This window comes from Mesoplodon mirus (assembly GCF_964341445.2).
Source record: "Mesoplodon mirus genome assembly, chromosome: 9".
Classification (NCBI taxonomy): domain Eukaryota; kingdom Metazoa; phylum Chordata; class Mammalia; order Artiodactyla; family Ziphiidae; genus Mesoplodon; species Mesoplodon mirus.
The window spans coordinates 39,078,329-39,103,451 of NC_138985.1; the positions used below are offsets into that span (position 1 = coordinate 39,078,329).

General features: G+C 38.2%; 1 protein-coding gene across 6 annotated transcripts in view; it reads left to right on the forward strand.

Annotated features, from left to right (window-relative positions):
* CROT (carnitine O-octanoyltransferase) overlaps positions 1 to 25,123 on the forward strand; it is a 70,233-nt gene that overhangs the window by 11,872 nt on the left and 33,238 nt on the right. For 4 of the 6 annotated variants that reach the window (XM_082632749.1, XM_082632748.1, XM_082632751.1 and 1 more), the window contains 3 exons: positions 5,480 to 5,588; positions 23,973 to 24,066; positions 24,705 to 24,830. In XM_082632749.1, coding sequence (XP_082488875.1) covers positions 5,480 to 5,588; positions 23,973 to 24,066; positions 24,705 to 24,830 — 329 coding nt within the window. Of the gene's footprint in view, positions 1 to 5,479; positions 5,589 to 23,972; positions 24,067 to 24,704; positions 24,831 to 24,867; positions 25,026 to 25,123 lie in introns of those variants that run through there. The other 2 variants (XM_082632752.1, XR_014295032.1) reach the window with 2 other exon arrangements.

The following is a 25,123-nucleotide window of genomic DNA, read 5'->3' on the forward strand; positions in this document are numbered from 1 at the left end:
TCATCATTAGCAGGCATAGAAATCATTTCTACCCCCATAAAAATAGGTAGGATTACTTTTGGAATACATATAGCTGAAGATGAGCTGGGGAACCAGTACTGATCCTAATCACGGTCAAATATAGTATTTGGTGGTCAGAGAAGGAGGAACCAGCACAAGAGGCCAAAGCAGGAAGAAAACAAGAACAGTGGTCTCCCAGAAGCCACGAGAAAGAACTGTTTACCTAATGCTCCCATGAGGTCAAATGAGGTAGAAATTGAAAGTGACCATTGAATTTGTCAGAGTGATGTGGACAGAGGCTGCCCCTGACAAGAGCAGTGTTAGTGGAAGTTGGGGAACGGAGCTCAGCTGGAGGAGATGAAAGCAAACTGAAGAAGTGGTGGCAGCATTTGGAAATAATGCTTGCAGAAAAGGTTTGGATGTGCAGTGGGAGATTGTGTGTGTGTGTGTGTGTGTTATTTTTTTTAAAAAGATGGGTGATACATCATAGGAATGACATAGGAGAGAAGGAAAAATTATCTTGCAGGGGAAAGGATAAAGAACCAAAGACATTGGGAATATAAGAGCAGAAATTGTGGAAGAACTGGTCTTTGGCAGGAGCAGGGATGAGAGGCAATGCAGAAAGTGTGCGTCCAGATGCACACAGATGGGCTGATCTTGCTGTAGAAAGAGCAGGCTGTTCCGTGTACTGCTTGTGTTTTCCTTGGTGAAATTAGAACTGAGGTGGGGGTGGAATATTTGAGGAAAAAAGGAGATGGTTTGAAATGGTCATTTTGGAAAGTGGGAAAAGCAAACATTCTGTGGAAACATAGGGTAGCTAAACAGTGTTGAGATGTGTTTTTATGAATTTAAAGTTAGACTATATGGTGTGTTGTGTTTTTTCCTTCAGCAACAGGGGCAGGTGCAGAGGAAGAGGGAGTGAAGGTTTTTGCAAGGGAGAAATTATAATGTTGGCTATAGAATCTATCCTGGATAAGGAGAAGATTGAAGAAATTATGTGTGTTGAGGGGGACGGCAGCATGCAGGCTGCTGCAGATAAGAGGCTAGTCTCAATAAGGAGGCAAGTTAGACCTAGTTTTGTTTTTTGTTTTTTGTTTTTTACCTTACGAGACCATTAAGACTAATTCAGTTTTAGTGAACTAATTCAGTTTTAGTGTGCACCTCATTTTGCCCAAGAAGTTCAGACTTCGAATGTCATCTCTCGTCATCTAGATGCATGGATTTGTGCATAGCCTAATTGGACTCAAGTTCCCCACTGCTGGGACCAACCCTCCACTCTTTCCCCAAACCCTTCTGCTGTACTTGATGGAGCTCATGGTCAGCAGAATCCATTATATTCTCCACCTTTTCTCAGAAAGTTCCCCTTTCCTTCTGAAAGGTGCTGTTCATGAAACCTGGTTATTTTTTTTACACCGCTTTTCCTATAACCATCTCAAATGGGGATTTTGTTTTTCTCTTACACTTTGGTACTGGAAGGCAAGTAGGAGATGTTGGTGTCTTCTTTATTTCCTGTTGCCCTTTTCATGTTTTCTTTTCCCTTGCAATTTTAGCTCTTGAAAAAAAAATGCTATCAGGTTATGTCACCCCTGCTTGTCATTGTCATAGTGACTTCCCTTGTGGTCACTTTCCTTCATTCATTGATTGCTTTAGCACCAGTCTCACTGTCTGTCTCTCCATTACTACCTCAGTCACATTCTTGCTGGCTTCAGCCTCCATTTGTGGATGACCCGTGGCTTCTCCTTCCTTCCTCTCCTTCTCAAGCAGCCACCCACTCCCATGGCCCAGCCATAGACCCTGTTGTAATCACCTACACCTCTCAGCTCCAACAGTGTGGTTCTAGGCATCTCACTCTGACCTCCACCTTCTCTTCACAGCTCACTTCCTTTTGGTCCACCTCAGCCATTTCTCTGACCACATCTTGACTTAAACTTCAGTTACTCTGCAGTTCTTCGCTGTTTCATTTCTCCCTCCCCGTGGCCACGTGTTCACATCTCTGTGGTTCTTTCCTGTCACCCCTCCTTACGTACACATTCAAACCTTTGCTCAGCTGCCCCCTCCCTCCCCACTCCACCCCCGCCTCAGCACTTTACATTTCAGTCTCCTGTCTTTCCTCCACATAGTCAAGACACCTACCCTAGCAATTTACTTGGCCAGAGGGAACCACAAAACATCACTTAACCTTTCTCAGTCAAACCTCAAGTGGACGCAAAGCACTACCTTGCTGTACTCTTTTGTCAAGCTATTCTCTCACTTCCAGAGAAGACTGTTTCATGCCTTTCTCCTTCTTTATTCCCAGCTAATGAACTCTTTTATTTCTCAACAAATGTAAAGCAATGTTTCTATCACCAAAGTTGCCAACCTATCTGGTAGGCAGAATAATGACCCCCAAATACGTCCACTTCCTAATCCTTAGAACCGACTGAATGTGTTACCTTAAATGGTAAAGGGGAATTAGGTTGCAGATGAAATTAAGTTTGCTCATCAGTTGACCTTGAGATAGGGAGATTATCCTGGATTATTCAGGTGGGCCCAGAGCAATCATAAGAATTCTTATAAGTGAAGAAAGAGGCAGAGGAGAGAACCAAAGGGGTGGAAGCATGAGAAAATCATGATCCTCTCTTGATAGCTCTGAAGGTGGAGGAATGGAGGGAATTCCCTGTCGGTCCAGTGGTTAGGACTCAGCACTTTCACTGTCAGGGTCCAGGTTCAATCCCTGATCAGGGAACTAAAACCCTGCAATCCGTGTGGGGCAGCCCCCCCCAAAAAAATGGAGGAATGGGGCCCTGAGCCACGGAATGTGGGCAGCCTCTAGAGGCTGAAAAAGCAAAGGAAACAGATTCTCCCCTAGAGCCTCCAGAAGGAACACAGACCTGTTGACACGCTCATTTTAGCCCAGTGAGACACATTTCAGACTTCGGTCCCCAGACCTGTAAGACAGTAAATGTGTGTTGTTAGTGTTGATTTACCACTAAGTTAGTGGTGATTTATTACAGCAGTCATAGAAACATTCATTCAAATATTGGCCCATTCTGTAACCTCCTTGCAATACACTACTGCACATTCATACCCTTTGTCTTCTCTTTCTAAGAGTGTGGAACTGTTCTGACTCTTAAGGATAACCCTTCTGTAAGGTGCCTTGGGCTCTACCACCTCTTGTTTAATCAAGGACCTTGCTTCTGCATTATCCTTTCTCTCTGTGCTGCATTAACAGTTTTCCCTCTTTAGCGGGTTGTACCAATTTGTAATATCTCCCTTCTTAAAAAGAAAAAATTGACCTCTTGCTTCCTTCAAGTGTCACACCCCAGTCAAAGCCACCATCAACTCTCACTTAGGTGGTTCTCACTGGGACCACTTCAGTTACCTCCTAACTGATCTTGCTGTATATTTTCTTCCCTCTTAAAATCTCTTTTCCATATGGCAGCTAGAGTGCCCTTTATAAAGTATTAATTAGGTGACATTATTACCGTCCTGCTTAAAACCTTCCATTGGCTTCTTTTCCATCATACTTCAAATCGCAAGCCCTTTCTAAGGCCAATATGGTCTGGCCCCAATTTTTTCTACCATTCTACCCATTTCTCTCTGCTGCAGCTGCACTGACCTTGTTTCCCTTTAAGCAGACCAGCTCATTTTTGTCCTAATGCCCTTGTACTTGCTGTTTCCTCTACCTGGAACTCTCTTCCTGCAGGTATTTCTGTACTCACACCTTTGCTTCATTTTGTTCTCTGCTCAAATATCCCCTCTTATGCTCATCCTGTGGCGGCACCCTTCTGTCGTCCTCTTCCCAAATATTTATTGATTAACTTGGCATCAGGTTTATTTTATTTTTTCTTTTGAAGCCTGAAATTTTAGGTAATAGAGGACAGCAATAAAAGGTAGTGGTGGTAAATGTAAAAGGATATGGACGTTTTTGAAGGGGAAGAAAGAAAAAATGGTTTGGAAATAGCCATGAGGGACAAAGGAAATACATACCTCACCTACAAGGACTTGAGGAAATAGGATATAAGAGAAAAAATAATAGTGCTATCAGGAAATGGCTCTTCCTCTTAGCTGATGAATAGATTTCATTAGATAATCTGTGTAAAACATTTAGCACAGTTCCTTGTATGTAATGTCAACCAATAAATTTACTTCCCGTGGCAGTATATGTCTTTCCTAACTTTCTTCCTCTTCTTTCTTTTTTGAGAGGGAAGGAGCAGAGATCTCATAGGAAGACCCTTGTCAAAGGGACTAGTACTTGAAAAATGGGACTAAATCAGAATAGTCTGAGATTTACAAATCTCAAAAATAAATAGTTCTTGGGGAATTAAGAGGTGCCAAATGAGTCATAGAATCAATTATCAGTGGCTTACCAGGTGTCATCAGAGCCTTAAGTAATGCTACCGATTGGGCAAAATGCTTTCTCCTTGCCACCCAGGCATACAGTGTCCTTATTCTACTGAAAACTATTTTATTGAGAAATCACAGATAGATACTATTGCAGTTAAATTATGTGATGATCAATAAACATTAAAATAATCCCCAAGCAGGACAGCAATAAAGACACAGACGTAGAGAATGGACTTGAGGACACAGGGAGGGGCAAGGGTAAGCTGGGACGAAGTGAGAGAATGGCATGGACTTACATATACTACCAAATGTAAAATAGATAGCTAGTGGGAAGCAGCCGCGTAGCACAGGGAGATGAGCTCAGTGCTTTGTGACCACCTAGAGGGGTGGGATAGGGAGGGAGGGTGGGAGGGAGACGCAAGAGGGAGGAGATACAGGGATATATGTATATGTATAGCTGATTCACTTTGTTATAAAGCAGAAACTAACACACCATTTTAAAGCAATTATACTCCAATAAAGATGTTAAAAGAAAAAAAGAAAAACCCCAAAAGAAACTTAACTCAAATAGCTCTCCTCCAGGATTTCTCTGCGACCCTTTTCTCTTCCCATCCTGTCCATAAATAAAACTAGAAAGCCCTGCAATAATGTGGAATTTATATGACTCTTAAGGTATACAAATATTTGAAACTTTCATGGATTTCTAGATGTTTTACATAGATGGGTTTCAGGAACATGTATTTATGACATAATAACTGAAATTTTATCACCTTATTAAAGTGTTTTTATTCATGTGACTTTTTTTTTTTTTTTTTTTTTCTTTCTGCGGTACGCGGGCCTCTCACTGTTGTGGCCTCTCCCGTTGCGGAGCAAGGCTCCGGACGCGCAGACTCAGTGGCCATGGCTCACGGGCCCAGCCGCTCAGCAGCATGTGGGATCTTCCTGGACTGGGGCACGAACCCGTGTCCCCTGCATCGGCAGGTGGACTCTCAACCACTGCACCACCAGGGAAGCCCCATGTGACATATTTGATGAATATATGATAGATAAAGTATTGGAGGAATTTTTTTTTTCTGTTGGATATAAACATGCAGCTTTACTCTTGCTTAACTTTGAGAGATTTGAGTCTTCTGTTTTCTTTTTCTTTTTCCAGAGAGTGAAGGGCATTGCCCAAGTCACATTGCAGTGGTGTGTCGGGGCCGAGTTTTTGTGTTCGATGTAATGCATGAAGGATGTTTGATGACCCCACCAGAGATTCTCAGGTTTTCACACTTTTTTTTTTAATCTCTATATATTTTAAAATTTATTTCATTTATTTATTTTTGGCTGCTTCGGGTCTTAGTTGCAGCAGACGGGATCTTCACTGCAGCATGCAGGATCTTTCATTGTGGTATGCGGGCTTCTGTCTAGTTGTGGCACGTGGGCTCCAGAGTACATGGGCTCAGTAGTTGCGGTGCGCAGGCTTAGTTGCCCTGTGGCATGTGGGATCTTAGTTCCAGGACCAGGGATCGAATCCACGTCCCCTGCGTTGGAAGGTGGATTCTCAATCACTGGACCACCGGGGCAGTCCCTTGTCCCTCAGACTACATTCTTTTTTTATTTTATTTATTTATTTATTTTTAATTTTTGGCTGTGTCTGGTCTCAGTTGCAGCACGTGGGATCTTTGTTGCGGTGCATGAGCTTCTCTCTAGTTGTGGCATAGGGGCTTCTCTCTAGTTGTGGCGCCTGGGCTTCTCTCTAGTTGTGGTGTGTGGGTTTTCTCTCTCTAGTTGTGGCACCTGGGCTCCAGAGCATGTGGGCTCTGTAGTTTGTGGCATGCAGGCTCTCTAGGTGCAGTGCACGGGCTCAGTAGTTGCCCCGTGGCATGGGGGATCTTAGTTCCGCCCAGGCATCGAATCTGCGTCCCCTGCATTGGAAGGCGAATTCTTTACCACTGGACCACCAGGGAAGTCCCTCAAACTACTTTCTTGAGTCTCATTAGGTCTTAAGATTTTGCTTGAGTTAAAAAATAAATGTTCAAAATTACCTTTTTAAAAGGTGACGGTAAGGTGAGAAATAATTTTATATATGCTAATTTTTAAAAATCTATTTATTTTATTTTTAATTTAAATTAACTTTAAATTTTACTGGATGTATATGAATATATTCTCCTTGGAGAAAAGATAAACATTACAAATATTACTCATCCCATTCCCGGTCCCCAAATTAATCACTGTTGCTAATTTGGTATATTCTACCCTTCCAGATCTGTTGTAGTGAATTTATATGCACATACAGATTTTAAAAAAAGAACATATATGTATATTTTATATGTAGTATATATTACATATATATACAAATAGTATGTACATATAATAGTGTATACAGAGAGAGTATTATTTTGTATGTTTTTTGTTTTTTCTTTAATAAATTTATTTATTTATTTTTGTCTGCGTTGGGTCTTCGTTGCTGCGCGTGGGCTTTTCTCTAGTTGTGGTGAGCAGGGGCTACTCTTTGTTGTGGTGCATGGGCTTCTCATTGAGGTGGCTTCTCTTGTTGCGGAGCACAGGCTCAAGGTGTGTGGGCTTCAGTAGTTGTGGCACGCGGGCTCAGTAGTTGTGGCTCCCAGGCTCTAGAGCGCAGGCTCAGTAGTTGTGGCTCACGGGCTTAGTTGCTCCGCGGCATGTGGGATCTTCCCGGACCAGGGCTCGAACCCGTGTCCCCTGCATTGGCAGGCAGATTCTTAACCACTGCACCACCAGGGAAGTCCTGGGTATAGTTGTTTTACAATGTTGCGTTAGTTTCTACTGTACAGCGAAGTGAAGTTCCCTGTGCTATACAGCAGGTTCTCATTAGTTACCTATTTTATGCGTATTAGTGTATATATGTCAATCCCAGTCTCTCAGTTCATCCCATCCGCCCCTTCCCCCCTTGGTGTCTATACATTTCTTCTCTACATCTGTGTCTCTATTTCTGCCCTGCAAACCAGTTCATCTGTACCATTTTTCTAGATTCCACATATATGCGTTAATAAACGATATTTGTTTTTCTCTTTCTGACTTACTTCACTCTTTATGACACTTTCTAGGTCCACCCACGTCTCTACAAATGACCCATTTTTGTTCCTTTTTATGGCTGAGTAATAGTCCATTGTATATTTGTACCACATCTTCTTTATCCATTTATCTGCTGATGGACATTTAGGTTGCTTCCATGACCTGGCTATTGTAAATAGTGCTGCATATGTTTATATTTTTAAAGTTAGTATTATGGAAAATTTCCAGAGGTATCCATGTACTCACACCCAGCTTCAACAGTTATTAACTCCTAGCTTCAACAATTATAAATTCATAGCCTTGTTTCAACTATACTTCCTGTGCCCCTCCCATCACTCCCCCATGGATTATTTTAAAGAAAATCTCAGACATAATATCCTTTCACTATAAATAGTATGACTCTCTAAGATATAAGGAGTCTTAAAAACATAAATATACATTACCATTATCACACCTAATGACTTGCTTATTCTAAAAAGTTAATCAAGGATTTATTAATATGTTAATATATCAGTACAATCAGTTCAAATTTTCTAGATTGTCTTCTAAATGTTGAATTATATGAAGTATATATATTTTAAATTATTTTTATTGAGTATTACAGACATGTACACAAGCACATACAGAAGTACATAGCTAATTACTCATCCAGCCACCACGCAGGTCAAGATACAGAACGTTTCCATTATTCCAGAAATCCCCCTTGTACCACTTCCCAGTCACTGGGCTTTTGTTCCTTCTCAAGGATAATCACTTAGCTTGCTTGCAGTTTTTATTAGTACGAAAAATGCTGCTGTGAAAATTCCTGTATAAGTCTTTGATGTATACATGCATGCACTTCTGTCTGATTACACTCAGGAGAGGACTTGGGGAGACATAGTGTATGTGTATGTTCAGCCTCAGTGGTTGTGCCAGCTTTCCAAAGTAGTTGTGCTAATAAGCACTTGAACTAGTGTGTTCAACACTGGGAGTCTTGTAGGAGTTCCTTATACATTCTGGATATGAGCTTTTCATGGGTTTCAAAGTGTCTTTTTGATCAACAGAAGCTCTACATTTGAATGTAGTCTAATTTATCAATCTTTTACCATACGGATTGTACTTTTTGTGTACTGTTTAAAATTTTTTTTTTCCTAACCCAGTGTTAGGAAGATATTTTCTCTTTTTAAAAATTAATTAATTAATTTATTTATTTTTGGCTGCATTGGGTCTTTGTTGCTGCATGCAGGCTTTCTCTAGTAGCAGCGAGAGGGGGCTACTCTTCATTGCGGTGCATGGGCTTCTCATTGCGGTGGCTTCTCTTGTTGCAGATCATAGGCTCTAGGAAAGCAGGCTTCAGTAGTTGTGGTGTGTGGGCTCTGTAGTTGTGGCATGTGGGCTCAGTAGTTGTGGCGCATGGGCTTAGTTGCTCCATGGCATGTGGGATCTTCCTGGAGCAGGGATTGAATCTGTGTCCCCTGCACTGGCAGGTAGATTCTTAGCCACTGTGCCACCAGGGGAGTCCCTTGCCTATTTTTCTTTTTTTTTAAAGATAGAAAAAAAGAAATAACACTTTATTTCCATATAATTAAAGAATCTAAAATGATGTATAGAATTAGAATTAATAAGTGACTTTAGCAAGCTGGATATGAGGTCTTCATATAAAAATTAATATTTCTATATACTAGCAATTAGTAAAAGAAAATTTAAGAGAGAATTTACGAAACCTCTTTTTTTATTTTCACACACACACACACACACACACACACACTGTATTTTATTTTTACAAGAGGTAAACTGTCACCAAGCATTGTAAATGGATGACCACAGCAAAAGCAACAATGATTGCAACTACCAAACACGAAACACATTCACACTATGCCATAATATTGACATTCAGTCCAGGAATCCTCCACGGTAACAGCTCCTTTACTTTGCAGTGAAAATTGATTTGTATATTTTTTGCCTCTGAGTCCTTGTGGGATTTTTTTTTGCAGTACACGGGCCTCTCACTGTTGTGGCCTCTCCCGTTGTGGAGCGCAAGCTCAGTGGCCATGGCTCACAGGCCCAGCCGCTCCGCGGCATGTGGGATCTTCCCAGACTGGGGCATGAACCTGTGTCCCTGCATTGGCAGGCAGACTCTCAACCACTGCGCCACCAGGGAAGCCCGGATTTTTTTTTTTTTAATTCAAACAGAAAGTCACAAAAATTATAATCATCCTCATCAGTTCACTCAGTCCCATGTAATTAATTTTTTTCATCTTGATCTTTTGTTAACACTTTTATAATTCATCAGTTTTCCATTAGAGTTCTGAAAATGCCTATTCATTCAGTTAAGCAGTATAGTCACTTACCAGAAACCTGAACTTGTCAGAGTCTTTTCCATGAATTCCTTGAAGATGAAACCCTTTTATAGGAACATTTTTGCAAAAGCATCAGAGTACTCTCAGAACTGTCTGTAAATGACAAAAGACATAAAAATGACCACGGTTAAAGATTTGATGAAAGTTCATAATAATGCAATTCACAAGGAAATTTAGTTATTTCTGAGATATACATTTTCAAGTAGTAACTAGACTTATGACTTATAACATTATACCCGAACATATAAGATATTTAGAAATTTCATGTAATGTCTGAAACATTTATATTAACATATTTCTATACAAATAACCCAACGAAAGTTTAGTATTTTTATTTTTGTTTGTTTTTTTATACTGCAGGTTCTTATTAGTCATGAGTTTTATACATATCAGTATATACATGTCAATCCCAATCACCTAATAAATCACACCACCACCACCATCCCCACCCCACCGCAGTTTTCCCCCCGTGGTGTCCATACATTTGTTCTCTACATCTGTGTCTCAACTTCTGCCCCACAAACTGGTTTATCTGTACAATTTTTCTACGTTCCACATACATGCGTTAATATACGATATTTGTTTTTCTCTTTCTGACTTACTTTACCCTGTATGACAGTCTCTAGATCCATCCACATCTCAACAAATGACTCAATTTCGTTCCTTTTTATGGCTGAGTAATATTCCATTGTATATATGTGCCACATCTTCTTTATCCATTCGTCTGTCGATGGGCATTTAGGTTGTTTCCATGACCTGGCTATTGTAAATAGTGGTGCAATGAACATTGGGGTGCATGTGTCTTTTTGAATTATGGTTTTCTCTGGGTATATGCCCAGTAGTGGGATTGCTGGATCATATGGTAATTCTACTCTTAGTTTTTTAAGGAACCTCCATACTGTTCTCCATAGTGGCTGTACCAATTTACATTCCCACTAACAGTGCAAGAGGGTTCCCTTTGGTCCAAACCCTCTCCAGCATTTGTTGTTTGTAGATTTTCTGATGATGCCCATTCTGACTGGTGTGAGGTGATACCTCATTGTAGTTTTGATTTGCATTTCTCTAATAATTAGTGATTTTGAGCAGCTTTTCATGTACTTCTTGACCGTCTGTATGTCTTCTTTGGAGAAATGTCTATTTAGGTCTTCTGCCCATTTTTGGATTGGGTTGTTTGTTTTTTTAATATTGAGCTGCATGAGCTGTTTATATATCTTGGAGATTAATCCTTTGTCCGTGGATTCGTTTGCAAATATTTTCTCCCATTCTGAGGGTTGTCTTTTCGTCTTATTTATGGTTTCCTTTGCTGTGCAAAAGCTTTGAAGTTTCTTTAGGTCCCATTTGTTTATTTTTGTTTTTATTTCCATTTCTCTAGGAGGTAGGTTAAAAAGGTTCTTGCTGTGATTTATGTCATAGTGTGTTCTGCCTATGTTTTCCTCTAAGAGTTTTATAGTGTCTGGTCTTACATTTATGCCTTTAATCCATTTTGAGTTTATTTTTGTGTATGGAGTTAGGGAGTGTTCTTATTTCATTCTTTTACATGTAGCTTGTCCAGTTTTCCCAGCACCACTTATTGAAGAGACTGTCTTTTCTCCATTGTATATCCTTGCCTCCTTTGTCATAGATTAGTTGACCATAGGTGCATGGGTTTATCTCTGGGCTTTCTATCTTGTTCCATTGATCCATGTTTCTGTTTTTGTGCCAGTACCGTATTGTCTTGATTACTGTAGCTTAGTTAGTATAGTCTGAAGTCAGGGAGTCTGATTCCTCCAGCTTCTTTTTTTTCCCCTCAAGACCACTTTGGCTATTCGGGGTCTTTCATGTCTCCATACAAATTTTAAGATTTTTTGTTCTAGTTCCATAAAAAATGCCATTGGTAATTTGATAGGGATTGCATTGAATCTGTAGATTGCTTTGGGTAGTATAGTCATTTTCACAATATTGATTCTTCCAATCCAAGAACATGGTATATCTCTCCATCTGTTGGTATCATGTTTAATTTCTTTCATCAGTGTCTTATAGTTTTCTGCATACAGGTCTTTTGTCTCCCTAGGTAGGATTATTCCTAGGTATTTTATTCTTTTTGTTGCAGTGGTAAATGGGAGTGTTTCCATAATTGCTCTTTCAGATTTTTCATCATTAATGTATAGGAATGCAAGAGATTTCTGTGCATTAATTGTGTATCCTGCAACTTTACCAAATTCATTGATTAGCTCTAGTAGTTTTCTGGTGGCATTTTTAGGATTCTCTATGTATTCTCTCATGTCATCTGCAAACAGTGAAAGTTTTACTTCTTCTTTTCCTATTTGTATTCCTTTTATTTCTTTTTCTTTTCTGATTGCCATGGCTAGGACTTCCAAAACTATGTTGAATAATAGTGGTGAGAGTGGACATCCTTGTCTCGTTCCTGATCTTAGAGGAAATGCTTTCAGTTTTTCACCATTGAGAATCATGTTTGCTGTGGGTTTGTCATATATGGCCTTTATTATGTTGAGGTAGGTTCCCTCTATGCCCACTTTCTGGAGAGTTTTTATCATAAATTGGTGTTGAATTTTGTCAAAAGCTTTTTCTGCATCTGTTGAGGTTTTTATTCTTCAGTTTGTTAATATGGTGTATCACATTGATTGATTTGCTTATATTGAAGAATCCTTGCATCCCTGGGATAAATCCCACTTGATATGGTGTATGATCCTTTTAATGTGTTGTTGATTCTATTTGCTAGTATTTTGTTGAGGAATTTTACATCTATATTCATCAGTGATATTGGTCTGTAATTTTTTTTGTAGCGTCTTTGTCTGGTTTTGGTATCAGGGTGATGGTGGCCTCATACAATGAGTTTAGGAGTGTTTCTTCCTCTGCAATTTTTTGGAAGAGTTTGAGAAGGATGGGTGTTAGCTCTTCTCTAAATGTTTGATAGAATTCACCTGTGAAGTCATCTGGTCCTGGACTTTTGTTTGTTGGAAGATTTTTAATCAGAGTTTGAAATTCATTACTTGTGATAGGTCTGTTCATATTTTCTGTTTCTTCCTGGTTCAGTCCTGGAAGATTATACCTTTCTATGAATTTGTCCATTTCTTCCAGGTTGTCCATTTTATTGGCATAGAGTTGCTTGTAGTAGTCTCTTAGGATGCTTTGTATTTCTGCGGTGTCTGTTTTAACTTCTTCTTTTTCATTTCTCATTTTATTGATTTGAGTCCTCTCCCTCTCTTTCTTGATGAGTCTGGCTAAAGGTTTATCAATTTTGTTTATCTTCTGAAAGAACTAGCTTTTAGTTATATTGATTTTTGCTATTGTTTTCTTTGTTTCTATTTCATTTATTTCTGCTCTGATCTTTATGGTTTCTTTCCTTCTGCTCATTTTGGGTTTTGTTTGTTCTTTCTTTAGTTCCTTTAGGTGTAAGTTTAGATTGTTTACTTGAGACTTTTCTTGTTTCTTGAGGTAGGCTTGCCTATTTTTCTGTTGGCTATTTTTTTATTCTTATTGATTTGTAGTATTTATATTTCTGGACACTGATCCTTTATCAGTTATACAGATTGCAAGCATTTTCTTCCAGTTAACAAATTTATTTTGGTAATTGAACAGACATTGTTAATTTTGATGTAGGCAAAATTATCCATCTTTTAGGTGTTTGGCTTTTGTGTTTTGGATAACCTTTCTGTATGTTCCAGCTGTATTTTAAAATTTCCAAATTTGACATAAAATTATTAGATCAGGCTTGTTAATTGTATTACTGAAAGCCACTCTCCCAGAGACATGTGATCCGTGGGCTGAATTCAGCCTGTGGCCTGTTTTGCTTGGATAACAGAGAAATTACATTACTATTTTAAAATCAGGAGAATTCACAGAAACATGGATTTCTGGTTGAATTCACACAAAAATTTGGATTTCTAGTTTCTTTTTTTTTAATTTTTGTTTTTAACATCTTTATTGGAGTATAATTGCTTTACAATGGTGTGTTAGTTTCTGCTTTATAAGAAAGTGAATCAGTTATACATATACATATGTTCCCATATCTCTTCCCTCTTGCGTCCTCCTCCCTCCCACCCACCCTCCCTATCCCACCCCTCTAGGTGGTCACAAACCACCCAGCTGATCTCCCTGTGCTATGGGGCTGCTACCCACTAGCTATGTAGTTTACGTTTGGTAGTGTATATATGTCCATGCCACTCTCTCACTTTGTCACAGCTTACCCTTCCCCCACCCCATATCCTCAAGTCCATGCTCTAGTAGGTCTGTGTCTTTATTCCCGTCTTACCCCTAGGTTCTTCATGACATTTTTTTCCTTATATTCCATATATATGTGTTAGCATACGGTATTTGTTTTTATCCTTCTGACTTACTTCACTCTGTATGACAGACTCTAGGTCTATCCACCTCACTACAAATAACTCAATTTCATTTCTTTTTATGGCTGAGTAATATTCCATTGTATATATGTGCCACATCTTCTTTTTTTTTATAATTTTTTTTATTAGTTTCTGCTTTATAACAAAGTGAATCAGTCATACATATACATCCGTTCCCACAACCCTTCCCTCATGCATCTCCCTCCCTCCCACCCTCCCCATCCCACCCCTCCAGGCTGTCACAAAGCACCGAGCTGATCTCCCCGTGCTCTGCGGCTGCTTCCCACTATCTATCTACCTCACGTTTGGTAGTGTATACATGTCCATGCCTCTCTTTCGCTTTGTCACAGCTTACCCTTCCCCCTCCCCATATCCTCAAGTCCATTCTCAGGTAGGTCTGTGTCTTTATTCCTGTTTTACCCCTAGGTTCTTCATGACATTTTTTTTTTTAATTCCATATATATGTGTTAGCATACGGTATTTGTCTTTCTCTTTCTGACTTACTTCACTCTGTATGACAGACTCTAGGTCTATCCACCTCATTACAAATAGCTCAGTTTCGTTTCTTTTTATGGCTGAGTAATATTCCATTGTATATATGTGCCACATCTTCTTTATCCATTCATCTGTTGATGGACACTTAGGTTGCTTCCATGTCCTGGCTATTGTCAGTAGAGCTGCAGTGAACATTTTGGTACATGTCTCTTTTTGAATTATGGTTTTCTCTGGGTATATGCCTAGTAGTGGAATTGCTGGATCATATGGTAATTCTATTTTTAGTTTTTTAAGGAACCTCCATACCGTTCTCCATAGTGGCTGTACCAATTCACATTCCCACCAGCAGTGCAAGAGTGTTCCCTTTTCTCCACACCCTCTCCAGCATTTATTGTTTCTAGATTTCTTGATGATGACCATTCTGACTGGTGTGAGATGATATCTCATTGTAGTTTTGATTTGCATTTCTCTAATGATTATGTTGAGCATTCTTTCATGTGTTTGTTGGCAATCTGTATATCTTCTGTGGAGAAATGTCTATTTAGGTCTTTTGCCCATTTTTGGATTGGGTTGTTTGTTTTTTTGTTATTGAGCTGCATGAGCTGCTTGTAAATTTTGGAGATTAATCCTTTGTTAGTTGCTTCCTTTGCAAATGTTTTCTCCCATTCTGAGGGTTGTCTTTTGGTCTTGTTTATGGTTTCCTTTGCTGTGCAAAAGCTTTGAAGTTTCATTAGGTCCCATTTGTTTCTTTTTGTTTTTATTTCCATTCCTCTAGGAGGTGGGTCAAAAAGGATCTTGCTGTGATTTATGTCATAGAGTGTTCTGCCTATGTTTTCCTCTAAGAGTTTGATAGTGTCTGGCCTTACATTTAGGTCTTTAATCCATTTTGAGTTTATTTTTGTGTATGGTGTTAGGGAGTGTTCTAATTTCATACTTTTACATGTAGCTGTCCAATTTTTCCAGCACCACTTATTGAAGAGGCTGTCTTTTCTCCACTGTATATTCTTTCCCCCTTTATCAAAGATAAGGTGACCATATGTGCGTGGGTTTATCTCTGGGCTTTCTATCCTGTTCCATTGATCTATATTTCTGTTTTTGTGCCAGTACCATCCTGTCTTGATTACTGTAGCTTTGTAGTATAGTCTGAAGTCAGGGAGACTGATTCCTCCAGCTCCATTTTTCGTTCTCAAGGTTGCTTTGGCTATATGGGGTCTTTTGTGTTTTCATACAAATTGTGAAATTTTTTGTTCTAGTTCTGTGAAAAATGCCAGTGGTAGTTTGATAGGGATTGCATTGAATCTGTAGATTGCTTTGGGTAGTAGAGTTATTTTCACAGTGTTGATTCTTCCAATCCAAAAACATTGTATATCTCTCCATCTATTTGTATCATCTTTAATTTCTTTCATCAGTGTCTTATAATTTTCTGCATACAGGTCTTTTGTCTCCTTAGGTTTATTCCTAGATATTTTATTCTTTTTGCTGCAGTGGTAAATGGGAGTGTTTTCTTAATTTCACTTTCAGATTTTTCTTCATTAGTGTATAAGAATCCCAGAGATTTCTGTGCATTAATTTTGTATCCTGCTACTTTACCAGATTCATTGATTAGCTCTAGTAGTTTTCTGGTAGCATCTTTAGGATTCTCTATGTATAGTATCATGTCATCTGCAAACAGTGACTGCTTTACTTCTTCTTTTCCGATTTGGATTCCTTTTATTTCTTTTTCTTCTCTGCGTGCTGTGGCTAGAACTTTCAACACTGTGTTGGATAAGAGTGGTGAGAGTGGGCAACCTTGTGTTGTTCCTGATCTTAGTGGAAATGGTTTCAGTTTTTCACCATTGAGGACGATGTTGGCTGCGGTTTTGTCATATATGGCCTTTATTATGTTGAGGAAAGTTCCCTCTGTGCCTACCTTCTGCAGGGTTTTTATCATAAATAGGTGTTGAATTTTGTCAAAAGCTTTCTCTGCATCTGTTGAGATGATCATATGGTTTTTCTCCTTCAATTTGTTAATATGGTGGATCATGTTGATTGATTTGCGTATATTGAAGAATCCTTGCATTCCTGGAGTAAACCCCACTTGGTCATGGTGTATGATCCTTTTAATGTGCTGTTGGATTCTGTTTGCTAGTATTTTGTTGAGGATTTTTGCATCTATGTTCATCAGTAATATTGGCCTGTAGTTTTCTTTCTTTGTGACATCTTTGTCTGGTTTTGGTATCAGGGTGATGGTGGCCTCATAGAATGAGTTTGGGAGTATTCCTCCCTCTGCTATATTTTGGAAGAGTTTGAGAAGGATAGTTGTTAGCTCTTCTCTAAATGTTTGATAGTATTCGCCTGTGAAGCCATCTGGTCCCGGGCTTTTGTTTGTTGGAAGATTTTTTATCACAGTTTCAATTTCAGTGCTTGTGATTGGTCTGTTCATATTTTCTATTTCTTCCTGTTTCAGTCTCGGCAGGTTGTGCATTCCTAAGAATTTGTCCATTTCTTCCAGGTTGTACATTTTATTGGCATAAAGTTGCTTGTAGTAATCTCTCATGATCCTTGTATTTCTGCAGTGTCAGTTGTTACTTCTCCTTTTTCATTTCTAATTCTGTTGATTCGAGTCTTCTCCCTTTTTTTCTTGATGAGTCTGGCTAATGGTTTATCAATTTTGTTTATCTTCTCAAAGAACCAGCTTTTAGTTTTATTGATCTTTGCTATCATTTCCTTCATTTCTTTTTCATTTATTTCTGGTCTGATCTTTATGATTTCTTTCCTTCTGCTAAATTTGGGGGGTTTTTGTTCTTCTTTCTCTAATTGCTTTAGGTGCAAGGTTAAGTTGTTTATTTGAGATGTTTCCTGTTTCTTAAGGTAGGATTGTATTGCTGTAAACTTCCCTCTTAGAACTGCTTTTGCTGCATCCCATAGGTTTTGGGTCGTTGTGTCCTCATTGTCATTTGTCTCTAGGTATTTTTTTTTTTTTTTTTTTTTTGCGGTATGCGGGCCTCTCACTGTTGTGGCCTCCCCCGTTGCGGAGCACAGGCTCCGGACGCGCAGGCCCAGCGGCCATGGCTCACGGGCCCAGCCGCTCCGCGGCATATGGGATCCTCCCAGACCGGGGCACGAACCCGTATCCCCTGCATCGGCAGGCGGACTCTCAACCACTGCGCCACCAGGGAGGCCCTAGGTATTTTTTTTTGTATCTCACTTTTGCTTAATTCTTGAATGGTTTCTTTGGGTCTAGAATACAGTCCTAGTTTTTTAGTGGCGGTCTGGATTTGACCTTCGCCTGTACCTTGAGCCTTGTCCTGCTCTTCCTCCCTGTGCGTCCTACACTCGTACTTCATTTTTGCTTGCAGTTCTAACATGTTAAGTTATCTGTGATCTTTGCATGTGCTCATGCTTTCTGTTTGGATTGCCTTCTCCTGCCGTGTCCAGTTTTAAGTAAGAATTCCTCCTCATGCTTTATGTTTCTGTTCATAGGTCACCACAAGGTCACTACTTCCTATTTTATGTCCTATTTCATGATTTCCCATTCCCTTTCTTCTCTTCATGGCCCAAGGACTTAGACTCCTTTAGACTCTCTGTATGCTTCATATTTATCTTTATTATATTGATTATTAAATTGTATTGAAGTCATTTATTTCTGTGTTTTCACATGCAGATGGAGCTCTAAGAGACTACTTATCAGGTCTTTTTTTAAAAATTCCCTCTGCTTAATACAAAGCAGAAGTGTGTGGGTGTGCATTTGTGAGTGAATTGAGTGATTAGGCCAGTCCTATGCATTAGGAAATTTTATTTAGAAACATAAGATACATATTAGAAGTAGAACATAGATTGGTCAGATTCTGAATCTTAGTGAGTTGGGGCCTGAAAAGAGATGTGTTAAAATTTTCAGTAATCCAGTAAAGAAGTAAGAGGTTGGGACTTTAAAATGTGGGACACTCTACATAAAATAAACAATAAGGTCCTACTGTATTGCACAGGGAACTATATTCAGTATCTTATAATAAACTATAATGGAAAAGAATCTGAAAAAGAATATATACATGTATAACTGAATCAGTTTGCTATACCTCAGAAAGTAACACAACATTGTAAATCAACTATACTTCAATTTAAAAAAAATTTTTTTAAAGATGGGATAAATGCAGAAAATGTTTTGGAGATAAAATTAATATGAATTCGTAACTGGATTTAGAAATAAAGGAAGCTGTTAAATGTGAATGAGTAAGCAGATAGTATTGTAACAGGAGGACGCAATAGACAAGGAGGTACCTTTTCAGTTTTTTTCTCGTTTTTAGTAACAGCTTTGAGACAATTCACACACCACACAGTTCACTCATTCAGAGTGTACAATTCAGCATTTTTTAGAATATTCAGAATTGTGCTGTCATCTCCACAATCAATTTTAGAACATTTTTGTCACCCCCAAAAGTAACCCTGAGCCCATAAGCAGTAACTCATTTGTTCCCCAACTCTTACCTCATCCATTAGCAGACATTTCTCATATTTCCCAAACACTTCCACCCCACCAGCCCTAAGCAACCTTTCTATCTTTCACTTAACTTTCTACCTCTCTGGGTTTGCCTATTCTGGACATTTCATATAAATGGAATCTTAAAATATATGGCCTTTTGTGTCTGCATTTTTTCATTTAGCATCTATGATGTTTTCAACATCCATCCATGTTGTGGCATGTGTTAGTACTTTCTTCCTTTTTTTGGCTGAGAAATATTTCATTCTGAGGCTATACCACATTTTATTTAATCATTCATCAGATGGACATTTGGGTTGTTTCCACTTTTTGGCTGCTGTGAGTAATGCTGTCCTGGACATCTGTGTATAGGTTTTTTTGTGGACATGTGTTTTTATTTCTCTTGGGTATATATACCTAGGAGTGGAATTGCTGGATCATAACTCTGTGTTTAACCATTTGAGGAACTGCCAAACTGTTTTCCAGTATGACAGTACCATTTTACATTCACATCAGCAGTATTTGAGGTTTTATTTTCATTCTCACCAGCACTTGTTATTGTCTGCCTTTTTGATTGTAGCCATCCTAGAGGGTATGAAGTGGGATCTCATTGTGGTTTACAGCTGCATCTCCATAATGACAATGTTGAACATATTTTCATGTGCCTACGCCCATTTGTATATCTTACTTGGAGAAATGTCTATTCAAATCCTTTGCCAATTTTTAATTGGGTTATTTGTCTTTTTTATTATTGAGTTGTAAAACTTCTTTATATATTCTAGATATAAGTCCCTTATCAGATATATAAACTACAAATATTTTCTCTCATTCTGGAGTTGTTTCTTCACTTTCTTCATGGCCTCTTTTGAAGGACAAATGTTTTAATTTTGACCAAGTCTAATTTATCTGTTCTTTTGTTACTTGTGCTTTTAGTGTCATATCTTAGAAACCATTGCCTGATCCAAGGTCCTGAAGATTTATATCTATGTTTTCCTCTAAGATCAATTTATTAAAAATTTGTATTAATAAAGAGGGGTCAGGGAGATAATTTTTAAATTCCGAATTTAATTGGGAATGTTGACAGAAATTGAGGTGGATGCAATAAGCATTTGGAAATTTGGTATCAGAAATTTAGAGAGAAAATGGGTTGAAGTTAGAGATTTGGTTGCCTCTTATATAATGGTGATGGTTGAAGCTATTAAAGTAGTGGATGAGGGCTTCCCTGGTGGCGCAATGGTTGCAAGTCCGCCTGCCGATGCACGGGACACAGGTTCGTGCCCAGGTCCGGTAAGATCCCACATGCTGTGGAGTGGCTGGGCCCGTGAGCCCTGGCTGCTGAGCCTGCGCGTCCGGAGCCTGTGCTCCGCAACAGGAGAGGCCACAACAGTGAGAGGCCCGTGTACCACAAAAAAAAAAAAAAAAAAGTAGTGGATGAAATTATCAAAGGAGAACCTTTAGAAGAGGTTGGGGGAGGCCACTGAGAGAAATTTGGTGAAACACACATTGGACAGTGGAGTGAGAACAAATGGTTAGTGAAAAAGACCAAGTAGTCAGTGAGTTAGGGAGACCACAGTGGAACAATGCTACAAAAGCCAAGGCAGAGAGAATTTTAATATTGACTCCTGGGTGTTAAACACTCTGCAATGAGGAAAATAAGACAGATAAAGCTGCTAGGTTTTATGGGATGCCATTGGTAACATTCAGAAACGGACTTTCAAGATAATCACTGGAGGACAAAACCTGATTACAGTAAATTAAAGAATGAGTGGGAAGTAATGAAGGCAGAAACAAGATTGTAAGGACACTTCAAGGGTAGAATATTTTAGAAGTGTGTGATTCTGAAATATAAACATTGTTAATATAAATCTTTGTGCTTTTAAATATCAAAAATTGCATGTGTAGCTGAAAACAGGTGCATAGATAGCCAAATTAAAGGAAAAGAAGGGTTATTTTTGTTACCAAATCTGTACCTCTTTTTCTTATATGAATAGAGAAATTATTTTTAAACCACTTTTGAGGTATGATTGACATACAGAAAGCTGTACATATTTATTGTGTACAACTGGATGAGTTTGGAGATAAGTATACACTGATGAAACTATCACCACAATCTATATCCTAAACATATTCATTACCTCCAAAGGTGTCCCACCCTCTTAATTTATTTTTAATAATTTTTTTGTGGTAAGAACACTTACGTTAAGATCCCCCCTTTTAACAAATTTTTAAGTGTACAGTACAGTACCATTAACTACAGGAACTATGCTGTACAGTAGTTCTCTAGGACTTACTCATCTTATATAACTGAAACTTTGTATCCTTTGACTAATGCCTCCTCATTTCCTCCTTAGATCAGCCCCTGGCACCCACCATTCTATTCTGCTTCTAAGAGTCTGACTATTTTAGATTCCATGTATAAGTGATACCATGCAGTATTTGTCCTCTATGTTTAGCATATTTCACTTAGGATAGTGTCCTCCAGGTTCATTCACATTGTTGCAAGTGGTGGGATTTCTTTCTTTTTTAAGGCAGAATAAAATTCCATTTGTATGTATATATCACATCTCGTTTATCCATTCATCCGTTGTTGAATATTTAAGTTGCTTTTGCCTCTTGGCTATTGTGAAAAATGCTGCAAGGAACATGGGAATGCAGATGTGTCTTTAAGATCCTGATTTCCGTTCCTTTGGATATATACACAGAACTGGGATTGCTGGATCATATAGTATTTCTATTTTTAATTTCTTGAGGAACCTCCATAGTTTTTTATAGTGGCTGCACCAATTGAGAGTCCCGCCAACAGTGCAGAAGGGTTCCCTTTTCTCCACATCATCGTCAACACTTGTTATCACTTATCTTTTTGTTAATAGCCATTCTGACAGGAATGAGGTAATATCTCATTGTGGTTTTTACTTACATTTCCCTGATGATTAGTGATGTTGAGCACCTTTTCATAAAACTGTTGGCCATTTTTATATCTTTGGAGAAATGTCTGTTCAGTCCCTTTGCCCATTTTTTAATCAGGTTGTTTGTTGTTTTGCTATTAAATTGTAGGAGTTCCTTGAATATTAACCTCTTATCAGATGTATGGTTTGAAAGTATTTTCTCATATTCTGTAGGTTGCCTTTTCACTTAGTTGTTAACTGTGCTGAAGCTTTTAGTTTGATGTAATCCTACTTGTCTGTTTTTACTTTTGTTGCCTGTGCTTTTGGTATCATGTCTAAGAAATGCTTGCTGAGGCCAATGTCTAGAAGCATTTTTTCCCATGTTTTCTTCCAGGAGTTTTATTGTTTCAGGTCTTACATTTAAGCCTTTAATCCATTTTGAATGGATTTTTCTGTATGGTATAAGATAGAGGTCCAGTTTCATTCTTTTGTATATGGTAATTTTCCCAGCACTGTTTATTTAAGGGGCTATCCTTTTCCCATTGTATATTCTTGGCTTCCTTGGCACCTCAGTTGACTGTATGTAAGTGGATTTATTTCTAGGCTTTCTGTTGTGTTCCATTGACCTGTATGTCTGTTATTTGTGCCATACTATTTTGATTACTGAAGCTCTGTAATATATTTTGAAACCAGGAAGTGTGATGCCTCCAGCATTGTTCTTCTTGCTTAAAACTGCTTTGTCCCCCCCCCCAAAAAAAAAACACACAAAAAAACTGCTTTGTCTGTTTGGAGTTTTTTGTGGTACCATATGAATTTTAGGATTTTTTTCCCTGTTTCTGTGAAAAATGCCATCGGATTTTAATAGGGGTTGCCTTGAATCTGTAGATCACTTTAGGTAAGATGGACTTCTTAATGGTGAAGATTTGACAGTTACTATCTGACCTTTTATTATCAAACTTAAAATGTCATTTCAGGTTTAATACATTTTTCCTGGTGATTTCTCTCTGATAATGACTGCTTTTTTATGACGTGGTCCTTTCCTACTGAATATTAAAATGGCTATATCAGGGAGTGGGGAAAAGTTTCATAGTCAAAACTGGTGCTCTCAGGTGGTAAGGGAAGGGCAGCAACTCATACCATATGGAGAAAAACAGTGAGGTAGATTTTATTCCTTAAGCCTTCAGGATTTATCCTAGTTACTGTGGCCGCCATTTAACCACCAACTCTGTAAGCTTTATTTGTAATTGAAGCAAAATCAGAGTTAGTAAAGACAAGTGAGCAGGAAGAGATAAGGCAAGTTGCTCCCACCATAGATGCAGATTGTTTGTTATAGAAGGCTTCATCTGCTCCACAGGACACCATCAGTTTCAAATAAAGAGGGAGGAGTTTTGCAGCAAGGAAGTCATTCCTTGAATGATAAAGTCACAAATAAGGGATGGCTACTAGTGGTGCCTTTTGACCATTTATTAAGCTACATTAGCTCACTTTCTAAGAAACCCGTGGAAGCGTTTAAATTGAGGTAATTTCTTAGCATGTGTTATGAGGAAGTAGGGATGAAAATAAGCTGTACATTTTTGATGAAAATTTCTTTGTGGAAGAACCCTGTTATTTACCTGCTATATGTTTAAAGATACATGAAACTTATCAGACTAGGATTATAGAATGCTATGGGGGGAAATAATTTATCCTTCGCTAATAGTCTTTGTAATGATTTTAAGTAAGAATGACATAGGTGAAAACATTTAGAACTAACTACATGGTATTTTCTATTTTGCGGGTTAAGCCCAAGTATGAATTGGGTACAGAATAAGTCCTCTGTTAATAAATACACGTAGTTTTTAGTTAGATAAAATGTACATAATATTTGTGAGATGTGTCAAGTATACTTATGGTATTAATAGGCCACATAATCACTTTAAAAAAAAAAGATGTGTAGTAAATAACTCCATTGCTGTTGAGACCATAATCTCTTTCTTTGGATAATATATCAAAACATTTAAATACTTGCAAACTTTATAACCTATTAAAGGCCAAGGTAGCTAGTGATCCTGCCTGTGCTCTTTTTGAATCCTCTTTATTTAATCTTCCAAAGGCAATTGACATACATCCAAAAGAAGTGCCATAGTGAACCTGATGGACCTGGAGTAGCAGCGTTAACTAGTGAGGAGCGAACTCGATGGGCTAAGGTTATAATTTACATTTTTTTTTCTTTTGAGGTATAATTGACTTACAACATTTATATTCAACTATACAACATAAGGATTCAATATTTGTATATATTGAGAAATAATCACCACAGTAAGTCTAGTTAGCATCCATCACCATACAGAAAACGAAAAAATACTTTTTTTGTAATGAGAACTTTGAAGATATACTCTCTAGAAGCTTTCAAATATGCAATACAATATTATTAACTATAATTTACACTTTTGGGGTGAGGGTATGCTATTTTTATTTTATTTACAGTTAAATTTCAAACACTGAGCTCAAGTATATGCTGGCCTTTTGTTCAGATTTTTGAAATAAAGATAAATGGACAGACAGCTTTAAGTTTTAAGCAGCATTAAATACATTGTACAATATTAAACTATTAGAGAAAATCTAGGGGTTGGCATAACTTTATACCTTTATACATTTAGTAGCACAAGTATAGGGACCAGCCATGCAGTTGGAGGAAAAACCTGTTCAGGAGTCAACAGAGACGTCCTTGAATTCACACTTTTCTTGATGAACCTTTTCCGTAACTTTTTGAGAACCTATTGAGATTTTCTGGATATTTTGTATTTAATTTGTAACATTTTATTATTATCTCCTTGCCCTTTAGGCACGAGAATATTTGATTGGTCTTAATCCAGAGAACTTGACTATGTTAGAAAAAATTCAGAGCAGTTTACTGGTATTTTGTTTAGATGATGGCAGTCCACACGTAACACCGGAAGATTATTCTCAGGTATTCAACTATCTTATTTTGTTATTTCTTCCCACAGATTTTTCTGGAGGACTCTTGTGTAAATTGAACATGAGAAGAATTTTGTTACATGCAGGCTTTTTTTTTTTTAAACCACTTTATTAAGGTATAATTGACATACAAAAAGCTGTACATATTTAATGTATACAACTTACTGAGTTTGAAATATACACCCATAAAACCACTGTGAAACATAATTGTGAAGACAGTTGTTTCCTGTATCTTGGAAATATCTTTTATCTTAGAATGGATCAGCTAAGAAAAGAAAGTGCAAA